The 12,927-nt window shown below is 42.9% G+C and overlaps 1 protein-coding gene across 1 annotated transcript in view; it reads right to left on the bottom strand.

The window, feature by feature from the left end:
* MYBL1 (MYB proto-oncogene like 1) overlaps window positions 1–12,927 on the bottom strand; it is a 397,408-nt gene that overhangs the window by 296,690 nt on the left and 87,791 nt on the right. The window contains exon 3 of the mRNA XM_053715092.1: window positions 5,310–5,381. Coding sequence (XP_053571067.1) covers window positions 5,310–5,381 — 72 coding nt within the window. The remainder of the gene's footprint in view (window positions 1–5,309; window positions 5,382–12,927) is intronic.

Here is a 12,927-nt window from a genome sequence, read left to right on the forward strand (position 1 = left end):
AGAGAAGGTACGATAATCTCCTGGTTAATGTTTTTGTTAGAAACAACTTTTGGAAGAAAACCAGGTTTAGTACGTAAAACCACCTTATCTGCATGGAACACCAGATAAGGAGGAGAACACTGCAGAGCAGATAATTCTGAAACTCTTCTAGCAGAAGAAATTGCAACCAAAAACAAAACTTTCCAAGATAATAACTTAATATCAACGGAATGTAAGGGTTCAAACGGAACCCCCTGAAGAACTGAAAGAACTAAATTGAGACTCCAAGGAGGAGTCAAAGGTTTGTAAACAGGCTTGATTCTAACCAGAGCCTGAACAAAGGCTTGAACATCTGGCACAGCTGCCAGTTTTTTGTGAAGTAACACCGACAAGGCAGAAATCTGTCCCTTCAGGGAACTTGCCGATAATCCTTTTTCCAATCCTTCTTGAAGGAAGGATAGAATCCTAGGAATCTTAACCTTGTCCCAAGGGAATCCTTTAGATTCACACCAACAGATATATTTTTTCCAAATTTTGTGGTAAATCTTTCTAGTTACAGGCTTCCTGGCCTGAACAAGAGTATCGATAACAGAATCTGAGAAACCTCGCTTCGATAAAATCAAGCGTTCAATCTCCAAGCAGTCAGCTGGAGTGAAACCAGATTCGGATGTTCGAACGGACCCTGAACAAGAAGGTCTCGTCTCAAAGGTAGCTTCCAAGGTGGAGCCGATGACATATTCACCAGATCTGCATACCAAGTCCTGCGTGGCCACGCAGGAGCTATCAAGATCACCGACGCCCTCTCCTGATTGAACCTGGCTACCAGCCTGGGGATGAGAGGAAACGGCGGGAACACATAAGCTAGTTTGAAGGTCCAAGGTGCTACTAGTGCATCCACTAGAGCCGCCTTGGGATCCCTGGATCTGGACCCGTAGCAAGGAACTTTGAAGTTCTGACGAGAGGCCATCAGATCCATGTCTGGAATGCCCCAAAGTTGAGTGACTTGGGCAAAGATTTCCGGATGGAGTTCCCACTCCCCCGGATGCAATGTCTGACGACTCAGAAAATCCGCTTCCCAATATTCCACTCCCGGGATGTGGATAGCAGACAGGTGGCAGGAGTGAGACTCCGCCCATAGAATAATCTTGGTCACTTCTTCCATCGCTAGGGAACTCCTTGTTCCCCCCTGATGGTTGATGTACGCAACAGTCGTCATGTTGTCTGATTGAAACCGTATGAACTTGGTCCTCGCTAGCTGAGGCCAAGCCTTGAGAGCATTGAATATCGCTCTCAGTTCCAGAATATTTATCGGTAGAAGAGATTCTTCCCGAGACCAAAGACCCTGAGCTTTCAGGGATCCCCAGACCGCGCCCCAGCCCATCAGACTGGCGTCGGTCGTGACAATGACCCACTCTGGTCTGTGGAATGTCATCCCTCGTGACAGGTTGTCCAGGGACAGCCACCAACGGAGTGAGTCTCTGGTCCTCTGATTTACTTGTATCTTTGGAGACAAGTCTGTATAGTCCCCATTCCACTGACTGAGCATGCACAGTTGTAATGGTCTTAGATGAATGCGCGCAAAAGGAACTATGTCCATTGCCGCTACCATCAACCCGATCACTTCCATGCACTGAGCTACGGAAGGACGAGGAACGGAGTGAAGTATTCGACAAGAGTCCAGAAGCTTTGTCTTTCTGGCCTCTGTTAGAAAAATCCTCATTTCTGAGGAGTCTATAATTGTTCCCAAGAAGGGAACCCTTGTTGACGGGGATAGAGAACTCTTTTCCACGTTCACTTTCCAGCCGTGCGATCTGAGAAAGGCCAGGACGATGTCCGTGTGAGCTTTTGCTCGAGGGAGGGACGACGCTTGAATCAGAATGTCGTCCAGGTAAGGTACTACTGCAATGCCCCTTGGTCTTAGCACAGCTAGAAGGGACCCTAGTACCTTTGTGAAAATCCTTGGAGCAGTGGCTAATCCGAAAGGAAGCGCCACGAACTGGTAATGTTTGTCCAGGAATGCAAACCTTAGGAACCGATGATGTTCCTTGTGGATAGGAATATGTAGATACGCATCCTTTAAATCCACCGTGGTCATGAATTGACCTTCCTGGATGGAAGGAAGGATAGTTCGAATGGTTTCCATCTTGAAAGATGGGACCTTGAGAAATTTGTTTAAGATCTTGAGATCTAGGATTGGTCTGAATGTTCCCTCTTTTTTGGGAACTATGAACAGATTGGAGTAGAACCCCATCCCCTGTTCTCTCAATGGAACAGGATGAATCACTCCCATTTTTAACAGGTCTTCTACGCAATGTAAGAACGCCTGTCTTTTTATGTGGTCTGAAGACAACTGAGACCTGTGGAACCTTCCCCTTGGGGGAAGTCCCTTGAATTCCAGAAGATAACCCTGGGAGACTATTTCTAGCGCCCAAGGATCCAGAACATCTCTTGCCCAAGCCTGAGCGAAGAGAGAGAGTCTGCCCCCCACCAGATCCGGTCCCGGATCGGGGGCCGATATTTCATGCTGTCTTGGTAGCAGTGGCAGGTTTCTTTGCCTGCTTTCCCTTGTTCCAGCCTTGCATTGGTCTCCAAGCTGGCTTGGCCTGAGAAGTATTACCTTCTTGCTTAGAGGACGTAGCACCTTGGGCTGGTCCGTTTTTACGAAAGGGACGAAAATTAGGTCTATTTTTTGCCTTGAAAGGCCGATCCTGAGGAAGGGCATGGCCCTTACCCCCAGTGATATCAGAGATAATCTCTTTCAAGTCAGGACCAAACAGCGTTTTCCCCTTGAAAGGAATGTTTAGTAGCTTGTTCTTGGAAGACGCATCAGCCGACCAAGATTTCAACCAAAGCGCTCTGCGCGCCACAATAGCAAACCCAGAATTCTTAGCCGCTAACTTAGCCAATTGCAAAGAGGCGTCTAGAGTGAAAGAATTAGCCAATTTGAGAGCATTGACTCTGTCCATAATCTCCTCATAAGGAGGAGAGTCACTATCGAGCACCTTAATCAGTTCATCAAACCAGAAATATGCGGCTGTAGTGACAGGGACAATGCATGAAATGGGTTGTAGAAGGTAACCCTGCTGAACAAACATCTTTTTAAGCAAACCTTCTAATTTTTTATCCATAGGATCTTTGAAAGCACAACTATCCTCTATGGGAATAGTGGTGCGTTTGTTTAAAGTAGAAACCGCTCCCTCGACCTTGGGGACTGACTGCCATAAGTCCTTTCTGGGGTCGACCATAGGAAACAATTTTTTAAATATGGGGGGAGGGACGAAAGGAATACCGGGCCTTTCCCATTCTTTATTAACAATGTCCGCCACCCGCTTGGGTATAGGAAAAGCTTCTGGGAGCCCCGGCACCTCTAGGAACTTGTCCATTTTACATAGTTTCTCTGGGATGACCAAATTTTCACAATCATCCAGAGTGGATAATACCTCCTTAAGCAAAATGCGGAGATGTTCCAATTTAAATTTAAAAGTAATCACATCAGATTCAGCCTGCTGAGAAATGTTCCCTAAATCAGTAATTTCTCCTTCAGACAAAACCTCCCTGGCCCCCTCAGATTGGGTTAGGGGCCCTTCAGAGATATTAATATCAGCGTCGTCATGCTCTTCAGTAACTAAAACAGAGCATCCACGCTTACGCTGACAAGGGTTCATTTTGGCTAAAATGTTTTTGACAGAATTATCCATTACAGCCGTTAATTGTTGCATAGTAAGGAGTATTGGCGCGCTAGATGTACTAGGGGCCTCCTGAGTGGGCAAGACTCGTGTAGACGAAGGAGGGAATGATGCAGTACCATGCTTACTCCCCTCACTTGAGGAATCATCTTGGGCATCATTGTCATTATCACATAAATCACATTTATTTAAATGAATAGGAATTCTGGCTTCCCCACATTCAGAACACAGTCTATCTGGTAGTTCAGACATGTTAAACAGGCATAAACTTGATAAGAAAGTACAAAAAACGTTTTGAAATAAAACCGTTACTGTCACTTTAAATTTTAAACTGAACACACTTTATTACTGCAATTGCGAAAAAACATGAAGGAATTGTTCAAAATTCACCAAACTTTCACCACAGTGTCTTAAAGCCTTGAAAATATTGCACACCAAATTTGGAAGCTTTAACCCTTAAAATAACGGAACCGGAGCCGTTTTAGCTTTAACCCCTTTACAGTCCCTGGTATCTGCTTTGCTGAGACCCAACCAAACCCAAGGGGAATACGATACCAAATGATGCCTTCATAAGTCTTTTATAAGTATCAGAGCTCCTCTCACATGCGACTGCATGCCATGCCTCTCAAAAACAAGTGCGCAACACCGGCGCGAAAATGAGACTCTGCCTATGCTTTGGGAAAGCCCCTAAAGAATAAGGTGTCTAAAACAGTGCCTGCCGATATTATTATATCAAAGTACCCAGAATAAATGATTCCTCAAGGCTAAATAAGTGTTAATATCAATCGATTTAGCCCAAAAAATGTCTACAGTCTAAATAAGCTCTTGTGAAGCCCTTATTTACAATCGTAATAAACATGGCTTACCGGATCCCATAGGGAAAATGACAGCTTCCAGCATTACATCGTCTTGTTAGAATGTGTCATACCTCAAGCAGCAAAGGACTGCAAACTGTTCCCCCAACTGAAGTTAATGCTCTCAACAGTCCTGTGTGGAACAGCCATGGATTTTAGTTACGGTTGCTAAAATCATTTTCCTCATACAAACAGAATTCTTCATCTCTTTTCTGTTTCTGAGTAAATAGTACGTACCAGCACTATTTGAAAATAACAAACTCTTGATTGAATAATGAAAAACTACAGTTAAACACTAAAAAACTCTAAGCCATCTCCGTGGAGATGTTGCCTGTACAACGGCAAAGAGAATGACTGGGGTAGGCGGAGCCTAGGAGGGATCATGTGACCAGCTTTGCTGGGCTCTTTGCCATTTCCTGTAGGGGAAGAGAATATCCCACAAGTAAGGATGACGCCGTGGACCGGACACACCTATGTTGGAGAAAATTGCTTGTAGATTAAATCAAAAGTTTTCTTCGGACACCTAAACTTCACCTCCTCCATGCACTGAAGGCAAAGAGAATGACTAGGGGTTGTGGGTAAGGGAGTCATACTTAACAGTTTAACAGTGGTGCTCTATGCCTCCTCCTGCTGGCCAGGAGTGATATTCCCAACAGTAATTACTCAAGCCGTGGACTCACCATATCTTAGGAAAGAAAGTTTAATGAACCCAAAACAAAAAAACCTAGCTATACTTAATATATTTCCACAATAAAACATCTATTATAACTATGACATGGTTTACACTTACAGGAAAATGCCTGGAGACCAAGGCCCAATTTTCTGATCCATGCTTTTGAACCAAACGCTTTAGCTTGTCATCCTATAAGAAAAAATAAAAATAAACAAATAGATAGTGTACTCAAAAATATGCATAATAAAATATAGTATCGGCACCTTTTCTTTTACAAAAAAAGCACTGTGTGTTTTTTATATATATATATATATATATATATATATATATATATATATATATATATATATATATATATATATATATATATACACATACACACACACACACATACATACACATACACATACACACACACACGTTTTACATTTCCTTTCTTTTTAACCTTGAAAAATGAATAACTAATACAGTAGTATCACTTCTATACTCAAACCTTAACACATCAGAGCACCAAGTACTAAAGTGGTATGTATGCTATTAATATAAGGCAAAGAACATGTATACCTGCAAGTAAAAATATGCACAACAAAAGCAAATATGAAATAAAAATAAAAATGTGCAGATATAAACATGAAAACGTATAAACATAAAAAAACGTGTGTATCAACGTATAAGAAGCACTGAGATACTTCGTAATTTCCCTACACACACAGTCCTTTTAGCGTGTAAGTGGAGTGACAGTTCCCAGCTTCAAATATACCAGCTGTTTTCCTCCTTTGAATGCATCTCCCTTTTTCATTTACTAGTGCGAGATCCATGAATCAGGTAGAAGATCTAAGACAAACAAGACATGGAGCGCAAGACAGAGAGAAACGATCTAAGTGCAGAGTATACGTAAAAACACTTATTTATTGCACATCAAATACTAACACTCACAAACGAAACCTCAAACAATGTGAGTTATGTAACAGGCGTGTTGTACAAATGACCACCCACTGGGTCCTTGATGCCTCCTCGTGTCCCCGATCTCTATGGTCCGTTTACTTCTATCACCGCACTCCTAATTGGACTGAGGGGATATACTGGAGTTACCAAGTCCCTTAGTAGTGAGTTCGTCCTCCAGGTAGCGTTTCCAAAAAAGCTGGCAAGGGTTCACCACCCAGTGGGAGCCAGTGGGTGGTCATTTGTACAACCCGCCTGTTACATACCTCACACTGTTTGAGGTTTCGTTTGTGAATGTTACTATTTGATGTGCAATAAACAAATGTTTTTAAGTATACTCTGCACTTAGATCTTTCTCTCTGTATTGCGCTTCATGTCTTGTTTTTCTTAATACAGTAGTATCAGTTGTGAAATTTCTGCGAATGCCCACTAGATAATAACAACAACTTCTCTTGGCCTATTGGTAGAGAGGAACATTCATCCAATAGCTTGACAAGAAAAATTACATTTTTAAAGTATTGGTAAATGCAATTTTTTTTAAAATATATTTTAAAATGCTCTCATTAAGTAAAACTGAGGAAAAAAAGTGACTACAGCATTGTGCCCAAAAGAAAATTATGCATAATGTTTGTCAAATATGAATGCAAAATAAAAAATATGAACTGTGATAATCTGGTAAAAGCAGAAAAAGATCCCTAAATAAATTGGATTTACTTATAACTAATAAAAAAGTGAATTTACATTTGCCATATATAAGAAAAGGAACTTTATTTCAGCATATACTTATAACAAATTTCTATATACTTCTTAATATAACTAAAAAACATAATTTATGCTTACCTGATAAATTTATTTCTCTTGTGGTGTATCCAGTCCACGGATCATCCATTACTTGTGGGATATTCTCCTTCCCAACAGGAAGTTGCAAGAGGATCACCCACAGCAGAGCTGCTATATAGCTCCTCCCCTAACTGCCATATCCAGTCATTCGACCGAAACAAGCCGAGAAAGGAGAAACCATAGGGTGCAGTGGTGACTGTAGTTTAAATTAAAATTTAGACCTGCCTTAAAAAGACAGGGCGGGCCGTGGACTGGATACACCACAAGAGAAATAAATTTATCAGGTAAGCATAAATTATGTTTTCTCTTGTAAGGCGTATCCAGTCCACAGATCATCCATTACTTGTGGGATACCAATACCAAAGCTAAAGTACAAGGATGAAGGGAGGGACAAGTCAGGCTTAAATGGAAGGAACCACTGCCTGTAGAACCATTCTCCCAAAAATAGCCTCCGAAGAAGCAAAAGTATCAAATTTGTAAAATTTTGAAAAGGTATGAAACGAAGAACAAGTCGCCGCCTTGCAAATCTGTTCAACAGAAGCCTTATTCTTAAAGGCCCAGGTGGAAGCCACAGCTCTAGTAGAATGAGCTGTGATTCTTTCAGGGGACTGCTGTCCAGCAGTCTCATAGGCTAAGCGTATTACGCTCCGAAGCCAAAAAGAAAGAGAGGTTGTCGAAGCTTTTTGACCTCTCCTCTGTCCAGAGTAAACAACAAACAGTGTAGATGTTTGGCGAAAATCTTTAGTAGCTTGTAAGTAAAACTTCAAAGCACGGACCACGTCCAGATTATGTAAAAGACGTTCCTTCTTTGAAGAAGGATTAGGACACAATGATGGAACAACAATCTCTTGATTGATATTCTTGTTAGAAACTACCTTAGGTAAAAACCCAGGTTTTGTACGCAGAACTACTTTATCTGAATGGAAAAATCAGATAAAGAGAATCACATTGTAAGGCAGATAACTCAGAGACTCTCTCCGAGCCGAGGAAATAGCCATCAAAAACAGAACTTTCCAAGATAAAAGTTTAATATCAATGGAATGAAGGGGTTCAAACGGAACCCCTTGAAGAACTTTAAGAACCAAGTTTAAGCTCCATGGGGGAACAACAGGTTTAAACACAGGCTTAATTCTAACCAAAGCCTGACAAAAAGCTTGAACGTCTAGAACTTCTGCCAGACGCTTGTGCAAAAGAATAGACAGAGCAGAAATCTGTCCCTTTAAAGAACTAGCTGATAATCCTTTTTCCAAACCCTCTTGGAGAAAGGACAATATCCTAGGAATCCTAACCTTATTCCATGAGTAATTCTTGGATTCACACCAATAAAGATATTTACGCCATATCTTATGATAGATTTTCCTGGTGACAGGCTTTCGTGCCTGTATAAGGGTATCAATGACTGACTCGGAGAAGCCACGCTTTGATAAAATCAAGCGTTCAATCTCCATGCAGTCAGTCTCAGTGAAATTAGATTCGCATGATTGAAAGGACCTTGTAGTAGAAGGTCTTGTCTCAGAGGCAGGGTCCTTGGTGGAAAGGATGACATGTCCACTAGGTCTGCATACCAGGTCCTGCGTGGCCACGCAGGCGCTATCAATATCACTGATGCTCTCTCCTGTTTGATTTTGGCAATCAGTAGAGGGAGCAGAGGAAACAGTGGAAACACATAAGCCAGGTTGAAAGACCAGGGCGCTGCTAGAGCATCTATCAGTGCCGCTTCTGGGTCCCTGGACCTGGATCCGTAACAAGGAAGCTTGGCATTCTGGCGAGACGCCATGAGATCCAGTTCTGGTTTGCCCCAACGATGAACCAATTGAGCAAACACCTCCGGATGGAGTTCCCACTCCCCCGGATGAAAAGTCTGAGGACTTAGAAAATCCGCCTCCCAGTTCTCTACACCTGGGATATGGATTGCTGATAGGTGGCAAGAGTGAGTCTCTGCCCAGCGAATTATCTTGGAGACTTCTAACATCGCTAGGGAACTCCTGGTTCCCCCTTGATGGTTGATGTAAGCCACAGTCGTGATGTTGTCCGACTGAAATCTGATGAACCTCAGGGTTGCTAACTGAAGCCAAGCTAGAAGAGAATTGAATATTGCTCTTAACTCCAGAATATTTATTGGGAGGAGTTTCTCCTCCTGAGTCCACGATCCCTGAGCCTTCAGGGAATTCCAGACTGCACCCCAACCTAGAAGGTTGGCATCTGTTGTTAAAATTGTCCAATCTGGCCTGCGAAAGGTCATACCTTTGGACAGATGGACCCGAGAAAGCCACCAGGGAAGAGAATCTCTGGTCTCTTGATCCAGATTTAGCAGAGGGGACAAATCTGTGTAATCCCCATTCCACTGACTGAGCATGCATAGTTGCAGCGGTTTGAGGTGTAGGCGCGCAAATGGCACTATGTCCATCGCCGCTACCATCAAGCCGATTACTTCCATACACTGAGCCAACAAAGGGCTCGGAATAGAATGAAGAACACGGCAAGATTTTAGAAGCTTTGATAACCTGGATTCTGTCAGGTAAATCTTCATTTCTACAGAATCTATCAGAGTCCCTAGGAAGGAGACTCTTGTGAGTGGGGATAGAGAACTCTTTTCCTCGTTCACCTTCCACCCATGTGACTTGAGAAATGCCAGAACTATGTCTGTATGTGACTTGGCAATCTGAAAGCTTGACGCCTGTATCAGGATGTCGTCCAGATAAGGGGCCACTGATATACCTCGCGGTCTTAGGACCGCCAGAAGCGATCCCAGAACCTTTGTAAAGATTCTAGAAGCTGTAGCTAACCCAAAGGGAAGAGCCACAAATTAGTAATGCCTGTCCAGAAAGGCAAACCTTAGGAACCGATGATGATCTTTGTGAATCAGTATTTGAAGGTAAGCATCCTTCAAATCCACTGTGGTCATGTACTGACCCTCCTGGATCATAGGTAGGATGGTCCTAATAGTTTCCATTTTGAACGATGGAACTCTGAGGAATTTGTTTAAGATCTTTAGATCCAAAATGGGTCTGAAGGTTCCCTCTTTTTTGGGAACCACAAAAAGGATTTGAATAAAAGCCCTGTCCCTGTTCCGTCTGTGGAACTGGACAGATCACTCCCATAACTAAGAGGTCTTGCACACAGCGTAAGAATGCCTTTTTCTTTATCTGGTTTACAAATAATCTCGAAAGGTGAAATCTCCCTTGAGGAGGGGAAGCTTTGAAGTCCAGAAGATATCCCTGAGATATGATCTCCAATGAACATCTCTTGCCCACACCTGGGCGAAGAGAGAAAGTCTGCCCCCTACTAGATCCGTTACCGGATAGGGGGCCATTCCTTCATGCTGTCTTAGAGGCAGCAGCAGGCTTTCTGGCCTGCTTGCCTTTGTTCCAGGACTGGTTAGGTTTCCAGCCCGGCTTGGATTGAGCAAAAGTTCCCTCTTGTTTTGTAGCAGAGGAAGTTGATGCTGCACCTGCCTTGAAATTTCGAAAGGCACGAAAATTAGACTGTTTGGCCCTTGATCTGGCCCTGTCCTGAGGAAGGGTATGACCCTTACCTCCAGTAATGTCAGCAATAATTTCCTTCAAACCAGGCCCGAATAGGGTCTGCCCCTTGAAGGGAATGTTAAGTAATTTAGACTTTGAAGTCACGTCAGCTAACCAACGCTCCTTGATGGCGAATCCAGAATTCTTAGCCGTTAGTTTAGTCAAATGAACAATGGCATCAGAAACAAAAGAATTAGCTAGCTTAAGTGTTCTAAGCTTGTCAAGTATTTCAGTCAATGGAGTAGCTGTCTGAAAGGCCTCTTCCAGAGACTCAAACCAGAACGCCGCAGCAGCAGTGACAGGCGCAATGCATGCAAGGGGCTGCAGGATAAAACCTTGTTGAATAAACATTTTCTTAAGGTAACCTTCTAATTTTTTATCCATTGGATCTGAAAAAGCACAACTGTCCTCGACAGGGATAGTGGTACGCTTTGCTAAAGTAGAAACTGCTCCATCCACCTTAGGAATCGTTTGCCATAAGTCCCGTGCGGTGGCGTCTATTGGAAACATTTTTCTAAAAATAGGAGGGGGGGAAAACGGCACACCGGGTCTATCCCACTCCTTATTAATAATTTCTGTAAACCTTTTAGGAATTGGAAAAAAACATAATTTATGCTTACCTGATAAATTCCTTTCTTCTGTTGTGTGATCAGTCCACGGGTCATCATTACTTCTGGGATATAACTCCTCCCCAACAGGAAATGCAAGAGGATTCACCCAGCAGAGCTGATATAGCTCCTCCCCTCTACGTCAGTCCCAGTCATTCGACCAAGAATCAACGAGAAAGGAGTAACCAAGGGTGAAGTGGTGACTGGAGTATAATTTAAAAGATATTTACCTGCCTTAAAAACAGGGCGGGCCGTGGACTGATCACACAACAGAAGAAAGGAATTTATCAGGTAAGCATAAATTATGTTTTCTTCTGTTATGTGTGATCAGTCCACGGGTCATCATTACTTCTGGGATACCAATACCAAAGCAAAAGTACACGGATGACGGGAGGGATAGGCAGGCTCTTTATACAGAAGGAACCACTGCCTGAAGAACCTTTCTCCCAAAAATAGCCTCCGAAGAAGCAAAAGTGTCAAATTTGTAAAATTTGGAAAAAGTATGAAGCGAAGACCAAGTTGCAGCCTTGCAAATCTGTTCAACAGAGGCCTCATTCTTAAAGGCCCAAGTGGAAGCCACAGCTCTAGTGGAATGAGCTGTAATTCTTTCAGGAGGCTGCTGTCCAGCAGTCTCATAGGCTAAACGTATTATGTTACGAAGCCAAAAAGAGAGAGAGGTAGCAGAAGCTTTTTGACCTCTCCTCTGTCCAGAATAAACGACAAACAGGGAAGAAGTTTGACGAAACTCTTTAGTTGCCTGCAAGTAGAACTTGAGAGCACGAACTACATCCAGATTGTGTAGAAGACGTTCCTTCTTTGAAGAAGGATTTGGACACAAGGATGGAACAACAATCTCTTGATTGATATTCCTGTTAGTAACTACCTTAGGTAAGAACCCAGGTTTAGTACGCAGAACTACCTTGTCTGAGTGAAAAATCAGATAAGGAGAATCACAATGTAATGCTGATAACTCAGAGACTCTTCGAGCAGAGGAAATAGCCATTAAAAACAGAACTTTCCAAGATAACAATTTTATATCAATGGAATGAAGGGGTTCAAACGGAACACCCTGTAAAACGTTAAGAACTAAGTTTAAACTCCATGGTGGAGCAACAGCTTTAAACACAGGCTTGATCCTAGCTAAAGCCTGACAAAAGGCCTGGACGTCTGGATTTTCTGACAGACGCCTGTGTAACAAGATGGACAGAGCTGAAATCTGTCCCTTTAATGAACTAGCCGATAAACCCTTTTCTAAGCCCTCTTGTAGAAAGGACAAGATCCTAGAGATCCTAACCTTACTCCAGGAGTAACGTTTGGATTCACACCAGTATAGGTATTTACGCCATATTTTATGGTAAATCTTTCTGGTAACAGGCTTCCTGGCCTGTATCAGGGTATCAATAACCGACTCAGAAAACCCACGTTTTGATAAAATCAAGCGTTCAATTTCCAAGCAGTCAGTTTCAGAGAAGTTAGATTTTGATGTTTGAACGGACCCTGTATCAGAAGGTCCTGTCTTAGAGGTAGAGACCAAGGCGGACAGGATGACATGTCCACTAGATCTGCATACCAAGTCCTGCGTGGCCATGCAGGTGCTATTAGAATCACTGATGCTCTCTCTTGTTTGATTTTGGCAATCAATCGAGGAAGCAGCGGGAAGGGTGGAAACACATAAGCCATCCTGAAGTTCCAAGGTGCTGTCAAAGCATCTATCAGAACCGCTCCCGGATCCCTGGATCTGGACCCGTAGTGAGGAAGTTTGGCGTTCTGGCGAGACGCCATGAGATCTATCTCTGGTTTGCCCCAACGTCGAAGTATTTG

The sequence above is a fragment of the Bombina bombina genome, chromosome 5 (assembly GCF_027579735.1).
Source record: "Bombina bombina isolate aBomBom1 chromosome 5, aBomBom1.pri, whole genome shotgun sequence".
NCBI classification, from domain to species: domain Eukaryota; kingdom Metazoa; phylum Chordata; class Amphibia; order Anura; family Bombinatoridae; genus Bombina; species Bombina bombina.